The sequence below is a fragment of the Pinus tabuliformis genome, chromosome 4_2 (assembly GCF_031772625.1).
Source record: "Pinus tabuliformis cultivar Carrire ecotype Pingquan chromosome 4_2, CPIR1, whole genome shotgun sequence".
NCBI classification, from domain to species: domain Eukaryota; kingdom Viridiplantae; phylum Streptophyta; class Pinopsida; order Pinales; family Pinaceae; genus Pinus; species Pinus tabuliformis.
In genome coordinates this window covers 883,734,679-883,755,986 of record NC_142304.1, presented here as the reverse complement: position 1 = coordinate 883,755,986, position 21,308 = coordinate 883,734,679, and the positions used below count along the sequence as shown (strand labels likewise).

The 21,308-nt window shown below is 40.1% G+C and overlaps 1 protein-coding gene across 2 annotated transcripts in view; it reads right to left on the bottom strand.

Annotated features, from left to right (window-relative positions):
• The window catches only part of LOC149172520 (uncharacterized), a 399,406-nt gene that overhangs the window by 68,643 nt on the left and 309,455 nt on the right, over positions 1-21,308 (bottom strand). Inside the window, exon 14 of one of the 2 annotated variants that reach the window (XM_089427736.1) lies at positions 920-1,036. The exons of the other annotated variant lie outside the window; for it this stretch is intronic. Coding sequence (XP_089283862.1) covers positions 920-1,036 — 117 coding nt within the window. The remainder of the gene's footprint in view (positions 1-919; positions 1,037-21,308) is intronic. 2 annotated transcript variants of the gene reach the window in all.

The following is a 21,308-nucleotide window of genomic DNA, read 5'->3' as shown; positions in this document are numbered from 1 at the left end:
TCCCTCAAGTAAGCTAAGAAGGATAATAAATTATCAACCAAGTATTATGGACCTTACAACGTGTTGCAAAAGATTGGTACTATGGCATACAAATTGGAGTTGTCTGCATCTTCCAGAGTACAACCAGTTTTTCATGTTTCATGCTTAAAAAAAGGTTATTAGTGACAAGCTCCCAATTCAAACAGTATTGCCAGAACTTGACAAAGAAGGAAAAATCATATTGGAATCTGAAGAAGTCACGGAAACAAGAACCCTGACAGCTACGGAATCATTCAAATATTATCTCATTAAGTGAAGAACTTATCCACTAAGGATTCCACATGGAAGGATGAGAATTTTATACAAAAACATCTAGAACTACTCAAGCTTTGAGGACAATACTTTTTTTGAAGGAGAGGGGCATGTTAGGTTTCTATAATACTAGTGTAACCCTTTTATTGTTATTGTTAGTGTAGCCCACTATTGTTATTGTTGTGCTCATATAGCCCCCATATTGTTATTGTTGTGCCCCATAGAAGCCCACTATTGTTATTGTTGTGCCCTTACATTATTATTTTTATGTAGGCTCTGATTATATTGTGACCCCTTAAACTCCTATATATACCAAGGAGGTCTTGTCATTTGTATCATCCAAGAATTGTTCATTATGTGATGTAAAGGAGGTTGCCCCTCGAAGAGACTAATTTTCAAATCGTTGATCTATCTTTTCTTCTGTTTTGTGATTGGTTGCATAACAACATCATATAGAGCATCGAGTTTGGAAAGAGAAATGAAAAACCACAGAGCTGGAAAAGAAATTAAGAAAGAAAAACAATATGTCCAGTGGTAAATTTGCAAAACAAACTTTAAACATAAACCAATTATTTTACAATTTGTTGTTACACAAAAATATTATTAAAAGACTATTGAAATGGATAACCTTTGCCAAGTATCCTCGAAAGTCATCTGGATGAGAAGCTATCAATGAATCATATACTGCAACAGCATCTCCTATGTGTCCCCAATCTGAATATGTCTTCCCCAACAGTAGATCAATCTGTATCACTCAATAACATAACATTGGTAACAAACTTTAGTGTACATCCTTAATTCCATCAAGATTACTAAAAAGTGAATGCTAAGAATAAATTAGAAGCACAATGTGAAAAGCGAAGGAATGATCATAAAGTCCAATTTTAACAAAATCCAAGAGTGCACTCCATAAGGTTTGTCACTTTGTGATTGACATGCATCTTGAAATAAAACAAAAAATTTGAAATAATAGAAAACTAAATGCTAAAACAAAAAAAAACTGAAATAATAGAAAACTAAATGCTAGTAAAAAAATAAACTACTAAGACTTTCAAGTTTCAAAATGGTTTAACTATCATAAATGATGGTCACTATGCATGAGAAAAGGGGGTGAAAGGAATGAGGAGAGTGATAAATCAAGTTTGAAACGTAAATTTACTTTCAAGTTACCAAGAAAATATTAAACCAAAATTAGAAAAATGTTTGAGTAATCATTATCTCCATTTGCCAATTTCCAAAGTTTCTAAGTAGTTAGTAGAGGATACCTACATCCAATTAATATCATAATGGGAGTTAATGTAGCACCTTGACATATAGAACACGTCATATTTGGAGTTAATGTAGAAGCTTGACATATAGAACATTGTTACCCACAAAAATGGATAATCCCATAGGAGTGAACTTTTCTCCTGCATTTGATAGCGAGGTGATTAGTGGCCATCCTAATAGCCAATAACCCCTACCAACCACCATTATATGGTGATATTCCATGTGTCTTCACCACTTGCATCAGCCATGTTCCTTTCACTCATCCGGCATTAGCATTTGGATGAAGGTGGGAAGCTATTCAAAAGGTTCTTCAATCATTTTGTAATTTAGTGCTTATACTTGTTTGTTTTTGGCATTTGAAATGGAAAATAGAGTGATCTGGAAGATTGACATACTTTTATTGTATTCTTGTTCTCTCACCTTACGAGGGGGGGTTAATATTTGACCCTAGTCTAGTGGGACCTCCCTTAAGGCCCTTTGGGTTATAGGAGGGGCACCACCTAGAAAGTCATGATTGAGATAGTGTGTTTCATATTCCCTATATCAAACTTAACACCCTCCATGCCACGTTACAAGCACTATATCTCACCTCCATTCTGTGGGTACAAATTGTCATTGGCTCTTGAGGATTTGGCACACATATGTTCACATACTTTGAGTAGGGACCGAAAACTTTACACTGATTGGTTGATGTAACTAAAAGAAAATGAAAAAGAATATCATGGCCACAATAAAAGAAAAGAAATCAAAATGCAAAAGATGGTCGGGACATAAAGATTAGTGTGGTCAAAAGCCTAGCATGAGCTCTACTTAGCTCATATAGCCATCACCCAGTTCCTGAGCACATGATGCTCCATTATATGAAAGAAGGAACCATTGCATGTCCCGATCCCGATGAGCGATAAATTAACTCATCATTAAAGGGGTAATAAAACTGCTACATCATACAAAGCAAGTTCTAACCCTTGATCTAATAGTGGTAATAAAGGAATAATAAAGAAGTAAAAGGCACACAAGAGGGGTTGGAAAACCAAGGTTGACCTGGAAACTCATGCATCCATGAATGCACCCTCCTCACATATACACACTCAGGAAGTGGACATTCCCATCAGTTGGTCCCTTAGGCTATGGCACCTACCCATGAATTCATCTCCACTCCATACCATATTATCATTCACTAACACATATCAATTGAAGGGTGGATTAGGGAACTGTTACTTCCCCTTAAGAGCTGGAAGCACCTAATAGGATTGCATGTTAGCTACCCCAACCTAGGGAGAAACACCTTTGCGAGAACTTGGTCTTGATTGTCAAAGGGGGTTCTTGTTTGAAGTACTAAACTGTCCCCACCATTCAAGTCTAGTTCACTTAAATGCATTATTGGTCTTAGTCCCTAATAATTAGTTTCTTTCACTACAATTCATGTTGTTCTTATCAAGTGGTTTAGCAGCCCAAGCTTTCGACACCTACCCCATAGGTACCAAAGCCCTTCAAAGAAGTACATTAGTTAAAGCAAGTGCAATGTTGAGAGAAGAGAGCCTCCTAGCAGCACTATCAGATGACACATGTCCCGGAGTACCTCTAGGACCCAGGACATTGGTCATCTTTGACCAAGTTTTGAGGATTCTTTAGGATGACACCATTAGATCCAGTATGCCCCCAAGCTATCACTAACACAACCTAATTGGCAGGAGTTGATTCGGAGCCTAGATGAGGATGTTCTCACACTAAGAGACTAGGGAGGGCTTGTTGCACCAGAGGAAGGCCTAACCTTGGAGAGGAGGCGACCTTGTTTAACAAATGAAGACCCATGGAGACCACTCTATGGCACCCCAGTTGCATCTTTGGACCCTATAGGAGATATTGAGGTGGATTTAAGGGCCAACTCTCAAGTTTTGGATCTTTCATGCCTCCACACATTCTTGGACACCTCGTCGTCCTTGGACATGGCATTTGGAGCATTTACGATGCATGACGTCAACATTTTAGAGGCTACGACTTACACATGTCGGTAAATTAGGCATAATTTCATGGCATTTGGAGCATTTACGATGCATGACGTCAACATTTTAGAGGCTACGACTTACACATGTCGGTAAATTAGGCATAATTTTATGTTAGCTAATGGGTTGGCTTGTGACATGTTGCACTCAATTTTGTCGAAGTTCCAAGGAAACAGATCTACCAATTTTTTTAAAGGATCAAGATCATCAAGACATCGATTTATCGAGTCATTGTAAACCCATTCTACAAATTTGTAATGAAAATGATGCTAGTAAGGTCATGTATGTATGTAACAGCCTAGATAAGCCTATTATTTTGGTGAAAATTTCATCTTAGGAGGTTTTTTGTCTCACTGATTCATCTGTGTTTCCAAACATGGATGGTCGGCATAGTTTTTCCCTCCAACTTCATCCCAAAGAAAGGGTGGAATTTGTCATCAAAGCCTTAGAGGAGTCCTAGTGTTTTAGTAAAGTGTTATGTAAAAGTGATTTGGGAATAATTTCAGCGAATTGGCTAAATTATTTTATTATAAATCGCTTAGTCTACTAGATCATGTTGTGTCGCAGAATTGGATGTGTAATTTGAGTGTATATACCAAATGAGTGTTCCCCCTTTGAGGGTTGAAAATGTAATTATCTTATGTAAAAAACATTTTAGTGCATGGTCCCTCATACTTAAACACCATGGCTAAAATTTTAGAGGGTGGAAAAATTATTAATCCCCTCAAGTGTCAATTAATTAAATTTACTAGCAAAAATAAATTAAAATCCTAAACCAGAAATTTAATTAATTAGAGCCAAAATTAAAGTTCTAAAGAAATTAAATTCTCCAAATGGAAAAATTCGTGGGTCTTAAAGAAATTAGTTTTTTGAGGTCCCCCGCCAAGGGAATATTGGAAATTTCAAGAAAATTTGGATCCTTGGGCCTTGGTGATCAAGTCAAAGTCAATTTTTGAGGAAATTAGCTCAAAATTAATTATTTTGAACTAATTAAAAATTGATTAAATGAGAAATTCGAAAATTCCTCAAAAATAAATATTTTCAACAATGGAGATTAAAAGATGATCGAATATTTTTCGACGGCTGAGATTATTTTGACGGGTATCAAGCCAACAAGCCGATATTTTTCCACTTGGAGGATTTATCTGTAAATTGAGTCATTTGTGTATCAAGCCATCTAGTTTTCGCTTATGTAACTCTAAAAGGATGATGTAAATTATTGTCCCGTTGGGAACGTTGGAATAATCATAATAAAGACTTTGGGGTGCAATTCATGGTGCCTCTTATCTGATGATTTGTGGTACGTGTTGGGTATGGGCATTTTTATATTGTGCTTTATAAATATTTTAATCGTTATTTCATTATAGGTGATAAGGATATTCTATTGGTAAGCTTGGGGCTTATCTTAGGTGATCCGATTCACCGGGTGCTCTAACAATTTGTTCTTTAGAAATATATAGTGTTTGCAGGTTCCCTAACCCTTGGACTCAAAGTTCACGAACTCTGGATAGAGGTTGACTATGTTTCGACTCTAATTATTTTTATGTTGTTCTAACTTCGCTAACGGTGTGATTTATTAGTTATCTTTCGAAATGCATTTAGCCACTACTAAAGATTTATAAAATTACATTTTTTTCAAGCATTTTACATGTGTATTTTGTAAATATAATTTGTATAATACACTTGTAAAGTATTTTATTTTTCTAATCTTGGTTTTACAACAGGGGTTTTTGGGGTTTGAATTAATTTTGAATTTTTTGTATATATTGGGGTTTTGGGCATTTTTATTTGCAAGTGAAATCGAGTGAGAAGAGTTGGATTAGAGCTAGATCTAGGCCCTTGAGGGTAAGATCTAGCATCTAATTTTTTTTACAAAACTAGCTATTGAAGGAATTTTGCAGTGAAATTGAGCAATGTTGAAGATCTGAAGAAAATAAATTTTTCTGGTAAGGGTTTTGGTATTTCCATGCCTCCTAGGCCTAGCATGGCCCCTTCCGGCCTTAGTGTCAACTCTTAGGGCCTTTTCAAGCCTAGTTGTAGCTCCTTCAGGGGTTGCAACCTCCTCTAAGGCAACCGTTTAGCCCTTAGAGGGCCTCGACTTGCCTCCTTGGCCTTTCTCGTGGGCTTTTAGCCCCTCCTCTCCCTCTTGGCTGCCTTCCCTTTCTCTCGGCCTCCTTTCTCCCCCTTTCTCTCCTAACCGCAACCCTTTTAGGGCTTGCGGCTAGCTTTTAGGGCTTCTTACCCACCATCTTGTGGGTGATATCCTTAATTGAAATGTTTTCTCCAAGATGGTTCTCAACCTGCGGCGAGTAGCCCCTTGCAACAAACTACTAGCTCATTGTGCCATTTCTCTGCTACCTAAGCCAGCCATGTGGTCCCTCACCCATCTTCCATGATTGTATGTTTGAAGGTGTGCCTCCCAAACCTAAAGGTATGCCTTGCCATTTGGTAATTGAGTATTGTAGTTTGCTTATCATGGACACTTTTGGGCATGGATTAATGGGGGGATTCGGCAAAAAGAATGGACTAGGTCTGTGCTCTTGTCCCCTAGACCCCTTTGGATATTAAGCTTGGATTCTAGTCCCGTGGGATCTCTTTTACTGAACATTTGGTTTTAGGGATGGTATTTCACAAGAAACCCTGATTTTGGTTGTGTGGTCCCGCTCCCTTATCTGCATATATTACCCCATTTCCACTCATTATCACCCCATTCATCAGTGCTCCCACCTAGGTACACATTCCTCCACTGGGTCCACATAGGGTTAGCTTTCCCCTTCCCCTTGCCCACACCTTAGGTTAGGCCTGGAATGAGATGCCCTAGACGTTGACGCAGCTAAAAAGAGAGATGAAAGCATAATTGGCCAAATTCAACAAGAAAATGTACCACAAAATGCAAAATATGGCCAGGACAAACCTATTTAACACGTGGGAAAAAGCTAATATATGAGCTCTACCCCATCATCATGGCCATCACCCTGGTTCCTACAGGTTCTATGAGCCTCCTTCATCATATAGGAACCCATGCTTTTCCCAACCCCTGGTGGGAAATGAACCGCCCTACCTAAAAAGGGGGTATTCACTGCGATATCTCACACATCATGCTCTTACCCCTTTAGCCCCGAACATTTAATCAAAGAAAAATCATAAAAAGGCAAAAGGCATATAAAGAAGGGTGGAAAAATCAAGGTTGGAGCACCTCATGTACCACAATTGCTCCCTCCTATACATTATATAACCAAGTGTGGGCTTCCCTTTTATTAGCTACCCTTATACCCCAGCATGTGGCATGTGGCCTAAGTCTGCCCCTTCTCATCCCCTACTTCATCCACCTCTCTATCACATACCACCATCTTTTAAAGGAGGTACCTTGAACATATTATCCCCTTTAGAAGTAGAAACCACCTAATAGGATACTTGGTTAACCCCATTTGGAGCTTGGAGAAATTAGCACATGCCAAAGCCCATTATGGAAGGGCAGGTCATTATGAAGTTCCCACCAATGGTCCATGGTTGGTAACCTTTTTTACTCAATTTCTCTAATGACTTGTTGTATTAGAAGGCTAAGGGATGCACTGGATCTTATGCAAGATTGCAGATGGTCGTCATCTTGGGTTTGGTCTCCATATATGGGGTCCTAACCCTCCAGAGGGCTACATTGGCACATATAAGGTGTGCGTTAAGAGCCATTGGCCTCCACAATAGTAGACAACACTCCATGGATCCCCGAGGATGTTCAGTGATTGCTCAAGATTCAACTATTGGATGAAGAAGATGCACCTAGTTCACCTTTGCCCAGTCAATCCCATAGACATACCATACACTTGACAACTAATCCAAGACTTGTAGGATGATGTGGCATCACCTACACCATCATCGGAGCCCTTATAGGTGATTTACAGGCATCTTCGACTCATATGGAGACCCATGAGGTTATTATTGTGCCCCCACACCCACTTAGAGCACCACAGGTCTATTATTTGAAGAACAAGGGACCAACCCCTTGTCCATCACTTTTGAGGGTCTTATTCTTCATTATGGCACCTGTGAACCTCATCAGGCCTCTTGCAGAGCCCTACGACATGTATTATTTATCATTTGACCTCTTAAGATGCTTATTATTTCATTTGTGAGCTCGTTTGGTGGGTTTGTTACCAAAAGTTAGGTTATTAGAACACTATTTTATTTTTGGGGCTTATGTAGGCTTACAAGACTAATTAGAACTCCTCATTAGTGTATAAATACAAGTGAGATGAGTTCATTTGTTCATCATCACTTTGGATTGGATCTCTCCTCTTTAGAGAAATTCACACTTTTTCTTCGATGATGAATTGGAGCTTTATGGATGAATTTTGATGTTTGGATTTGGTTTATCTTATCTTGGAGCTCTTTTATTGTCAAATTGTTGATGGTTGGATATGTTTTATTACATGTAACTACAAACTTGTAATGTTATTCTTGTTTTACCTCGACTTATACATTAGATTGGGATGTCGCTATTTTTAGGACTAATTGTTGCGTGCATTTACTCCTTAAATTGTGGAATTTTGTCTCTATATAGCATCTCTCAATGTATGGGCCATGTAATGTTTAATGAGATTTCCTAGGGATAATTCTATCACGGAATTCATCTTGATAAGCCATCACCTTTTGCAAGTCGAAGTATAAAGTTGTAAGGTTGCTTCCCTTTGCCCTATAAGACAAGCGAAGTAGTCTTATGGCCTCCTTGATCAAAAAACAAGGTCCTCATTGATATTTATCCTAGTCCATTCTCCCAAGACTAAGGCACTAATCTAACAAGGGGTGGTTGTTGATTTTGGGTAGCATTGAATGTGCTCTAGATCCAAAATTTGTGGAGCTGCTAGAATACATAAGATCTCCAAGACCCAGAAATCATTTGGAGAAATTCCACCCGAATTGTGATTATTAAAATAATTAATATTTTAATGGGGTTGCTAATTCTAAACTTAGGAAAATGAAAATATTAATGGGTATTAATAAAAATATGGGTGAGAAGCTTCTAAGAGATGAGGATCAAGTCTATTTTAATCTTAACTGTTGATTACGGACTTAATCTCGATCGTTGATTCATCAACAAGAAAAATATAAGAGGAGGCTTGAGGATCGGTTGGAGATACACCAAGTGATCCAATCAGTTCGATTTTTTTAGGGCGTGGTTTACTGAAAAAATCAAACTAGTGATCTAAGTTGCAGTGAGAGGGGCAGAAGCAGAGATTTGGATCAGAAAGTAGTTCTGAACCAAAGAGTACAAGGCAGAGAGGCAGTAGTAGCATCAGAGAAGCAACGCGGAGGCCTACGCAGCCCAGGAGGGGCTCACACAGAGCTGATGCAGGCCAGGAGTGTCTCTTGTAGTGATAGTGCAGAGTATTCGTCAGAAGTTCGAGATTTTGCTGGAGAAGTGAGGTTCTGAGCCGGGAGGGTTGAACAACAGTCTTCCTCTAGCAAATCAATCCAGTAGAAGAGGTGATGCAGTCTCCTAGAGGCAAGACGCTAGCCCAAGCAGTGATTGCGTTGGGATTTCGCAGTGTTTGTCGGAGTCAAACCACTCAGCGGATCAGTTGTGACTTAGAGAATGAGGTAAACCCTCGTATGTATTTCTTGCTGTCGTGATTTCTCTGAAAGGTTAGCCGGTGTGAGAGGCAACCTGTTGTACTCAGATTCCACTTGCTTAATAATACAAACCCTCTATCTGCTACATCGGTTTTCCCGCATTGGGTTTTTCCAAGGACGTGTTGTCCAAAAATAACGATGTCCCTAGTGTGTTTGTCTCATCTATTGTTTCAGTCTATGATCTGTATGTCAATGTATTCTGCATTAGTGTTTTTCATCATTATTTATAATTAAATAATTTGTTGAATGAAAGAACAATTAGGAGATGACAAATTAGTGACTGCAGCAGGATTTTTGTTTGTATAGATTTAGAAATTTTCACATGGTATCACAGCATTGCAGATCATAGGACACTGAAGCCATTAGTCGGGAAATCCAACAAATCTGTTGTAGAAAGGTAGTTGTCTTGAGTGACAGCGTTGTTTCAGAGCCAGAGGAGCAGCTGAAGGAGTGATACAGAAGGTCACGTAGTGCCTACGTCAGCTTTCTGAGCCAAGAGAAGGAGACACAGTAGCCGAGAGGAGCTGACGCAGTGACTACGTCATCTCTCTAGGCCAACGCAGAGCCTGAGGGGCTCAAATCAATGAGTTTCTAAGGCAATAGGAGCAATGCAGATTCGATCTGTGGTGTTGGTGGGACGTTGTTGCTATTGTTGCAAAACAGTGTTTTTGGAGACGAAACCAAGGTAGAGGGAGTCACTGCCTTGACAGATTTCTTGCCAAAACAAAACTAGGTCCGAGTTGCTGAGCAGCAGCAAAGGAGGATCGGAGAAGCGGTGATTCGACATTATTTGGTGGAAGGATTTCCGTGAAGGAAACCAGGACTCAGAGGGAGTCTAGAAGGAACTTGTTCCTTAGAGGATTTCTAGCGCCAAAGAAATCCAGATCTGAGTCTTGCTGGGGCAAAAGCGAGAGGGAGAAGAGAACTTATTCTATACTTATTTGAGCAGAGATGGCAGTCAATGGATTGAGGGATCAGGATAGATTAGATGGAGCATTCAACTTTGTCATCTAGAAGACCAAGATCCTGGCAGTGTTGGACAAGAATTGCATCAAGGATTATGCCTTGAAAGTGTTTGTTGTATCGGTCGATGCTAATCCTCTTAAGAAATACGAGGAGGCTCAAGAAAAGGTGAAGTGCATGATCTTGGATGGGGTCAAGGATCATGCAGTCCCACATATTGCTAAAAAGGAAACAACAAGGGAGATGTGGGAGGCCTTGACCAACTTGTATGAAGGAACTTCCGTCCAACGGAAGATGTTGCTTGAGAACCAGCGAAGACAATATCAGATGCAGAAGGGAGAAGAAATTGATCCCTTCCTTCTTAGGTTGCAAGGGATTCGAGACCAGTTGACTTCCATGGGGTCTACACTAGATCTTGAGTTCATGGTCAGGACTGCCCTGAATGCAGTCATTGAACGCTGGGAAACCTTTGTCCAGAGCATCTTGGGCAAGGCTTCTCTCCCCAGTTGGGAGGAGATGTCGCCAGCTCTTCGACAGGAAGAGATCAAGTGGTTATCCAAGGCAGGAAGTAGCGGCACCGGTTTTGATGTGATCACGGTTGATGAGGGTGGAGGTGGTTTAACCTCTAGATTCCTTGGTTGTTTTCGGACTGGCTATTTTATGAAATCCCACATTCATGCTTGGAAAATGGCACGAGGGTGACTGGCTGAAAGAGAGATTTGGTTCAGCCATGTCTATGGTCGGGTGGTACGTGGAAGTCTCGAACCTGGTCGGATTTGCCTATGATTAATGAAAGCTAAGTCCTATTACTTTTGCACTTGTTTATATGTGGATTTGATGGTTGTCATATCTCTGATATTCAGATGGTTTAATGCTAGTTATAAGCATGGTTATATGACTGGTTCATGTCATGGTTATCTCATGTTTTTACTTGTATTTGAATTGACAATGTATATATGACCTAATGGATGGAATGACAGTTAAAGTGATAAGGAAACAATGCTTCATGGCGAATCTCAGTTAAGTTTGAGACCCCTATGCTCATATTTGTTATTTACACCTGTAGGTTGCATATTTACTAAGTGTTTGACAAAATGTCTGTTATGGTTATGCTTGGTTAGGTCAAGCCCTTGATTTGTGTTAGAGGCTTTGCCTTGGTGTCATCTATTGTCTTGGAAAGTCTCATCAAGTTATAGGCATTGGTTTGGAGACTAGCCCTGAAAAAATGGCTTAAATCTCGTAGTCTCTAGCACAGAAATGGTTGAAAAAGACTGTAGTCTCTCCCTTGCAGGCATTGTGGGAGCAACTATAGGGTTCCAGTCACATGCATGCCTTGTCATGGGAGCGACTCTGGGTTTAATTCATTGAAATGTTAGGTTAACTTAGGGGTTGGGCACCTGGAGTGGTGGATTAGCTCCTAGGGGTCCTGAAGTACCTGAGGGAGGTCTGTAAGGTCTTGTTTTGTCAACTCCGTTTCCATAAGGTTACCTAGGAGGTTGAGTCTTATCATAGTGGCCTCTCGTCGCACGTTTACCTTGGCTGGTTGATTGCTTGGGTAGATGTGGGAGGAGGATGTTACAGAGTCGTCTCAGAGTGTGGTTGCTCTCTCCTTGGGTGAATGTGTTGGTCATGCATGCATGTCAATTGCGTGTGTGTCTTTTACACTTGTATTCCATGTGCTTGTTACATTACATAATGATTGGTCATGATGGTAGTAAGGTTATCATGAGGAACTTGATGTTGATTTTATGGAATGCATTGTCAAGAGTATATGGTTGGTCACATGAATATATGCAGCTTGATTACATCCTTATATGTTAGGTTGCATTCTTGTATGTTTGATAATGTTTGATTACATGTATCATCTTGTAGGTTGGTTACAAGAATTGATTGCTTATGATCGACTACATGCATTTATGCGTATGTGTAGTTGAATAGGCATTGCTTATGCATGTTGATAGTTGCATATGGCAATGTGTACAATGAAGTAATGGTTGTTGTCATGCATGAGTTCATAGTTTGTGAAGTTGATATGGTCATGCATTGATGACTGGACTCTAGATAGAATGATGTGAATATGGTTTGGTACTCATATGTTATATGTCTATATGCAGTTGTCATGCATGTATGGTCTTGGTTATAGTTATGCCCGAATAGTAAGTGAAACATACCTTATGAAGTCATGGTATGCAATTTAGGTCATCTGGGTGATATTGGTATGTTATGATGCTAATGTGTTCACTGAGATAGAACATGAGATGCAGATTATCATAATGAGGTTGCAGCATTAGACTTTGGGGTAAGAGCAGATGGTCATACAGGTATTGTATGTTGGCACGCAGATATGTAAGTTGTTCGCTGAGATAGAACAGAGGATGCAGAATATCATAATGAGGTTGTAGCATTAGACTTTGGGGTAAGAGCAGATCGTCATACAAGTATTGTATGTTGGCATGCAGGTATGTAAGTTAAGGATTACTATATGCATTAGGTTTATGTGCATGTCTCTTGATGTTATGATTACATTAATGATAGATGTTATTTGATTAGTGTAGTTATATGCACATGTGTCGGATAGTCAAAAATGATAGTAAACTGTAGTTGTATGCATTGTTATTGTTGTTTTACATTAGATAAATGATGATTAAGTTATATGTTGTTGATGATCATGATATATAGCTTATTGTTGTTATATGCTATTAACTTGATGATTAGGGTTATCTCATTGAGATCTTGATGTTGTAATTTGGATTGGCCATATGTGTGATGGTTATGTTCATTGCATTGAAGATCTTGATGTTATATGTATTGTGTTACCCTGGCTTGGCCTATGCAGATGGTTAAGGTTGCGATATTCAGGTATGAGCTGACATATCTGTCATTTGGTGTCATACTAATCTACACTAGTCATACATATGTGATTGTTATGCATAAATGATAATTGTTTATGAGTTAGGATGTGAACATGTTAGTTAGTAATTGTTATGGATAGCATGATCTTATTTATGTTTAAGTTCATGTGTTGAGAAGTTATACCATGCTAACTAGCTTGATTGAGTAGACAAGATAGCGTCCCTTGAGATACAGTAAGGTGAGAGTTTGCTTATGTCGTATATTTGGTGCTTCACTGTTTGATTATGTCTTCTAGTTAATTTATCTAACATGGTATGTTGTAAGTTGGTTGAATGTTTGATGAATTGCATAGTATGAGTATGTGTTTAAATGATTTTGTTTTAAGATGATTGTATTAACACATATATGTTGAGACAATTGATATGTACTTGAGTATAGTAGGTGATAGTTGTAGCATTGTGTCTAAGGATTAAGTTGACTATGGATTATGACATGATTGTTAGTCTTGGTAAAGGTTGATTTCAAATTGTTAGATATGATTGTTTTGATCTTTAGAACGTGAGATTGACATGTGTGAGCAAGTTGCAGGGAAACATGCTTGTTATTAGCGTGAAAAGGTAACAATTGATGTGCTTATATAACTAACAGCTGGGTGGTGTGGCAGTACTAATAAGCCTTGATTGCAGCCAAGTAATAAGGTAAAAGGAAGGGAATTAGACAAGAATTCCTTTGGCTATGTTTGGAAACTCTAATTCCAAACGAATGAGTGTTTTGCATACAGGAAGTCTTTTTAACCATGATTGGAAGTCTTCTTAACCTTGATTTTGTCTGACATTATGTGGATATGTGCTAGACTCATGAACATGTACTTGACAGGTACATTAGCTAGAGGTGGATCTATCAAGGGGATTGGAGTCCCTTGAGAGATGGCGTGGATGTGTTCAGTTGCAAGCAATGTGCGTGGCACAACAAGATAAGGTAATTGGTGTATTGCTATGTTTATTTATGCACTGACAGTTATGTGTCTATGACAGTGTGATGCAGGGAGTTGCATGGCAAGAGAAATTGCCATGAAATCTTGAAGGAGGCTCAAGTCAAGCTTTTCTTGGGAACCATGGGGATTGAGTCATGGTGTCTATTGTTAGTCTTGTGCTTTTGGTCTTTTGTGATTGTTGCGCTTGATTTGCAATTTTGAGTGTGTCTGGTGCATAGCTATGCCACTTTATTCGTAGTATTGTATTGTTTGCCATGGTTTTCTTCTTGTTGTTTCTTGGGTTGCCTTTTATGTTTTGAGTCTTGGGAATTGGTCGAGAAAGAGGAATGTTAATGGAGCTCAGGGAGAGTTGTGTGGTACCCAACAGGTAATGTAAGACTCAAATGAAGCTTTGTGCATGAGTAAGCGCAACAGAAGGTAAGACTATGACAGTCGGTTGGACTAGTTGGGTCCATTATGGTAAATGGACGATGGCAGCACAAACATGAGAAAGGTAACCAGAAAAGGTAAAGTAAATGGATCTGAGGTGTTGGATGCCTTGGCTATGTTGGGAACTGTTGTTCTCAATGTCGTGCATGTTGTGCATGAATAAAGGAAGTTCTCTTAACCTTGACCTTGATATATGGTAATTATGTTATGATCATGATTATGCTGATGTTTATATATATATATATATATATATATATATATAGGTGTGCATCTATGTCATGTTTGACAGGGTCATCATGGATCATGATTATTAACGCTAACATTTATATGTATATATATGTGTGTACGTATGTCGTTGTCTGACAGGACCATGATTGTTTTATACTAATGTTTATATATGTATGTATGTGTCCATGTATCTATGTCACTATCTAACAGGGTCACCAAGAATCGTTCTTGTGGAGGAATGATTGTTTACGCAGGCGAATGCCATGAAGAGGTTCCTAATCTTACGAGGAATCAATGGGGAGGAGTAGCCCTGAAAAATATGAGGTCAGCATCATGTGTTTATGAGTTGATATTATGTGATTATATTATGTCTATGTTATGGACAGGTTATATCGAGGGATACAACAGTGAAATGAAAGAAGTGTGGTCTGCGACATGCTGGGACAAGCATGGATAAGACACTGGAAGCAAGGTTGCTTAGTAAAGACAATATGGTTTTGGATGTGTGGTACTATTGTTGTGCACATGTTGCATATGTGATGTTATGTGCATGTAGTGTTGTGCGGATATTGCATATGCAATTCTACGTATAGATGGTGCCATGTAAATGTTGGATATGCGGTAATGATAATGCTATGTACATGTTGGATATGCAGTGTTATGTACAAGTGGTGTTGCATGCATGTTGTACGTGGCGCTATATGCATATGGTGTTGTGTGCATGTGGTGTTGTGTACATGTTGTACAAGTGGCGTTGTGTGCAGGTGGTGTTGTGTACATGTCGTGCATGTGGCGCTGTGTACATATGGTGTCACGTACATGTCGTGCGTGTGGAATTGTGTACATGTTGTACAGTGGTGCAGTGTACATGTGGCGTTGTGTACACATTGTGCAGGTGGTGTTGTGTACATGTGATGTTGTGCACACGTTGTGGAGGGGGTACTGTATACATGTGGTACATATCGTACTGGGGTAGATGCATGTATTGCATGGTGTTGTATGATATGTGTGGTTGTATGTGTGTGATGCACACTATGTGTATGTGCACATGGTTAAGGATAAGGCACAGGGTGTTTGTCCAGTGTGGCAACCAACCAGGAGTGCATACGGAATAAAGACAAAGGTAGAAGCTAAGGATTGATGAACCGCTCTACCTTAAAGGGGTTCTCCACTACTATACCTTACACATCATGCTCTTATCCTTTGAGCCCGAGCAGTTAATCAAAGAAAAATCATAAAAGGCAAAAGGAATATAAAGAAGGGTGGAAAAATCAAGGTCGGGGCACCTCATGCACCACGATTGCTCCCTCCTATACATTATATACCCAAGTGTGGGCTTCCCTTTACAAGGTACCCTTTTACCCCGACATGTGGCCCAGGATTTCCCCTTTCATTCTTATTCCATTCATCTATTTATCACATGCCACCACCATTTGAAGGATGTACCTTGGATATACTATTCCCCCCTAGAGGTAGATACCACCTAATAGGGTACTTTTTTAACCCCCTTTAGAGGTTGGAGACATTAGCACATGCTAAAGCCCGCTATATAAGGGCATGTCATTATGAAGTACCCAACTGTTGTCCATGGTTTGTAAGCTCTTTAACTCAATTACTTTAAATGACTTGTTGTGCTGGAAGGTTAGGGGATGTGTTGGGTCTTAAGAAAGATTGCAGATGGTCTCCATTTTGGGTTTGGTCTCCTTATATGAGGTCCTAACCCTCCAGAGGGCTACATTGACACATGTAGGGTGTGTGTAGAGAGCCATGGGTCTCCACAACAGTAGAAAACACTCCATGGATCCCTAGAGATGTTCATAGATTTCTCAAGATTCACTTATTGGACGAGGAAGATGCACCTAGTTCACCATGCCTAGCCAACCCCACAGTTGTACCATGCACTTTGCAAATGGTCCAGGACTTGTACGCTGATGTGGCATCACTTAGACCATCATTTGAGCCCTCACAAATTGTCTACAGACATCATCGACCTACTTGGAAACCCATGATATTACTTGTGTGCCCCCACACCCATTGGGAGCACCACAAGTTTATTGTTTAGAGAACAAGGGACCAACCCCTTGTCCACTACTTTTGGGAGTCTTGTTCATCATTATAGCCCTTATGGACTTCATTAGGCTTCTTAGAAGGCCCAGTGACATGAATTATTAATCATTTGACCTCTTAAGTGTTAATTTCTAGTAGCATCGGATGTGCTCTAAGCATCAAAATTTGCAAGGAGGCTTGGACACATGTATTCCACAATACCTAGAAAGCATTTTGGGAAATTCCACCCGGAATCAGTTTTATTAAAATAATTAATTATTCTTAATGGGTGCCTAAATCTAAACTTAGGGAATTAAAATAATTAAAGAGTATTAATCTAGTTGTGGGTGAAACTTCTAAGAGACGACGAGGATCAAGCTAAAATGATCTATGCCATTGATTAGAATCTAATCAGGGTTGTTGGTTCTCAACAGAAGGATATTAAGAGGAGGCTTGATGCGCATTTGGAAAATGTTGATTTGGGGTAGCATCGGATGTGCTCTAGCCACGAAATTTGGTGGAGAGGTTGGGGCACATGAGATCTCCAATACCCAAAAAGGGTTTGGGAAAATTCTAAAAAATCAGAATATTAAAATAATTAATATTTTTAATGGAGTCCCTAAGTTTAAACTTAGGGAAAATAAAATATTAATGAGTATTAATATCAATCTATGTTAGAGTGGTCCAAAAGGCTGGATCAAGCCAGATCTAATCTTAGCTGCTGATTAGGGACTTAATCTTTGTCGTTGAATCGTCAACAGGAAAAGTATAAGAGGAGGCTTTCGAGTCACTTGGAGACTACACCAGATGATCAATCATTCTATTCTCTAGAGTGGGGTTTGCTAAGAGAGATAGAATCAGTGATCGGGAGAGCAGCTGAGGGGAATTGAGTACAAGAAACAGAGAAGGCAGAGATTGTGTCAGAAGAGCAGTGCAGTAGCCAAGGAGAGTGACGCAGAGCCAACAAGGGCTCACGCAGGGCCACGCAGAGGCAGCCAAGTGTTGCGCAGAGCACAAGAGAGGCTAGCGTGTCTGACGCAGAGGCCCAGAAAGCTGACATAGGGCCTCCTAGGGCTGACGCATGCTAAGAAACGCTGATGCAAGGCCAACACGAGACAGAGAAGTGCTAACGCGGTCCAGACTGGGCAGACGCTGGGGTTGCATAGCAGTTTTGTGCTGAAGAGCTGCCGGAAGGATTTTTCGGTGTTTCAGCCAGGAGATTTCTCTCAAACTATGAGGTATAGCTGCTAAGGAAATTCTGTATTGGTTAGGCTAGTTTCGGCACCCAGATTGTACTCTGATATTGTTTAATAGAAAACCCTCAAATAGTTGCACCGGTTTTCCCACATTGGGTTTTTCTGGGGACATTGGTCCAAAAATAATAGTGTCATGTGGTGTGTTTGTTCTTGTTTCTTTTAGTTGTTGATCTGTAATATGTTGAGCATGCACTGGTGTTTATTTCCAATATTTACTTTGTAAATAGCTTGTTAAAAAAAAATTACAAGTAGGTAGGAATAAATCAGAAAAAGTGCATGAAGGGTTTCTAGCTAAGTAAACTTGAAAACTTCAATAGAAAACACATCGAGTGCGAGATCAAAGATTGAATTTCTGAAGTGAGCAGCGCAGCAGTTTCCAGAGAGATTCAAAGTGATTTCTTGTAGAGAGGGGTAGGGATAGTTCCAATTGGAGATTTCTCCTGATCCGGGAATACTCAGAGAGGAGGCAGAGAGATATCCGGGAGAGGCATTGCAGAGGCTACGCTGGTCAGTGTAGGCTAACGCAGAGGCAGCATAGAGCCTTGTGGAGATCCGTATTTTTGTTGGAGATATTAATTTCTTAAGCCGGAAGTCGGGGTGTGAGACCGGGAGGACAAAATCAAAGTCTTAGAGAGGCAAATCAATCAGCAGAGGGAGTGATGCAGTCCCTAGGAGCTGTGACACTGGGCCTACACAGTGACTGCGTAGAGGCAGCAAGGGACTAGCTTCTATACTAGATAGCCAACAAGGAATCCAGAGATTGTATTCAAAAAACTACTGCTTAATAATACAAACCCTCAGCTACTGCACCGATTTTCCCGCATTGGGTTTTTCTAGGGACTTTTGTCTGAAAGCAATAGTGCAATGTGTTGTTTATTTCTTTCTTGCTCAGTTTCTTGTTTCCACTTATAATTTAATTGGTGAAGACTACAGTGTATTAGTTTCGATGTTTACTGTAGGAAACAATAAATAACTTGTTCAATAATTAACAAATAGAAGGAACTTAATCAGTTGTTGTAGTGGTGATTCGGATTTCTGAATTCTCACATGGTATCAGAGTTGCGGGTGAAGCAAGAAAGCAGAGCCGAAAGAACCCAACGCTGAAGAGAAGGAGGGTCGAAGTGTTGCATAGGCAGCAAATCAAATCCCTGGAGGGATTGCACAGTCTGGGCCAGGAGGGAAATTTTTTTTGAGGAAGGTCTCTCTCTGAGTGAGTCAATAGAGCGGTAAGACTTCCAGATTGAAGTTTTCTAGTGTCAGAGGGAGTAGCACAGAAGCTTCAACGAAGAGGAGGTTTCTAGTGAGACACATTTTTCTGCAGCACTTGTTGGGATAGAAGAACGTCAAAATGAAGAGAGACACTCTTGAGGGAATTTTTCCTCAGAGGACTTCCAGCCAAGGAGTCTGATTTCTCATTTGATAAGCAGCAGTAGTGCAGAGGAGAGAGGAGGTAGTTCGAGAATTTGTTAGCAGAGATGGCAGCTAATGGGTTGCGAGATCAAGATCAGTTGGAGGGTGCATCCAACTATGTGATTTGGAAGGCAAGGATCTCATGCCTTCTAGACGAGCACGATCTCAAAACCTACATTGACAGTGTGGTAGTTGGGCAAGATCCTTGAGGAGCGCACCTCACATCAATTCCTTGCTACGGGAGCCCAGATCAGTAGTAGCAGGATGGACTGAGTGTCAAATAGTGCAGAGGAGTGTTGGAGTGACAAATGCAGTGGCTAGAATGCTAAATCTGAGTAGTGTAGTGCAGAGTTACAGCAGTGCAGAGATGCACAATGTAGTAGCAGCAGCAACACAGTGGCTTTAGAGGGACAACGTAAGACTAGCAACAGTCACATCTTTAGCATCGAGATGCATCTACGTTGAACACTTGTTCAGTAATTTGGGATGTTTTTCCATTGTTGATGCAGTAGCAGCAGCAGTTTGCAATACACGGGCAGTTGGCTGATCCAGGTGGATATCGGTGGCCACCTGCCAAGTCCACCTGGACCCCCACCATTGTCTTTCTCAGCATTTTCAGTTTCCTTAATTGTAGCACAACTTACTATTTTTAGCAGTTTTTCGGGTCCTGAACTTCCGGAGCCGTTTTGAGGCCCTAAACGACGTTTTTTAGGGAATCCGGGGGCAACACGAGTCGATGGGATGGACTTGTGTTGCCCATTCCAACAATGATAGTGCTCGGATAGATCTTTCTAATGAGCTATTGTACGCGTCAAACGGAGATCATATGCCAAAGTTACGACCCCGGAAAGTTGATGTACCAACTTACCCCCAAACGGGGCCCACAGTTTGGCGTTTCATCTCTTAGGGTTAGGTTTTGGAATGATAAGGTTTTTTCCATTGTTTCTCAACAATAAATAGGCCTTCGAGCCTCATTGTAACACAGTTTAGAGGCATGTAGCCATCACATCTCTTCTCAGAGATAAGCTACCATCGCCCTAGCTAGTTTATTTCCATTTTTGTTTGTAAGCATATTTCAGTATTTTCCATTAATGAAATGAAGTATTATTTCCGTTGCATCTTTGTGTATATGGTTATCTCTGTAATTTGTTGCGTTCCTGTTTAAATCCGGATCATTGGCAGTGCCAATGCCAGCAATAACACGAATGCAGAAATTCAGAGGGAATTGTAGTACAGATGTAGTGTTGATAGTGGTAGTGTCAGCAGCAGTACAGCTTGCAACAACAATGCAGTAGTTGGTGGACAGCATGTCAGACATTAGCAACGCAGAGGACGATGTTATGAAGTCAGGGTGATGCTTCAGTGCGAGGCATTGCTAAAGCACATTCCTCACTAAGAGGGAGTGCTGATTTCTAGTAGCATCTGATGTGCTCTAAGTCTCAAATTGTGCAGGGAGGCTTGGGCACATGTATTCCAAAGAACCCAAAAATCGTTTTGGGAAATTCCACCTGAAGACAGTTTTATTAAAATAATTAATTATTTTAATGGGATCCTAAAGTCTAAACTTATGAAATTAAAATAATTAATGAGTATTAATCTAACTATGGGTGTAACTTCTAGAAGAAGACGAGGATCAAGCAAAAATGATCTTATCCGTTGATTAGCTTCTAATTTGGGCCATTGAATGTCAACAAGAAGATTATTTAAGGAGGCTTGAGGGTCATTTGGAAAACACACAAAGAGTTGATCAGTGAGATCGAATTGTTTAATCTAGAGGCAATGCGGTGATTTGTAGTGATCACACAGAGAGGGGTAGAGGGATTTTTGGCTGGAGGATCTTCTTCGGAGCAAAGAATACTCAGCAGAGAAGCAGAGAGACACACAGAGGAGGCAGCGCAGAGGTCAAAGAGGGTGATGCATAACCAAGAAGGGCTCATG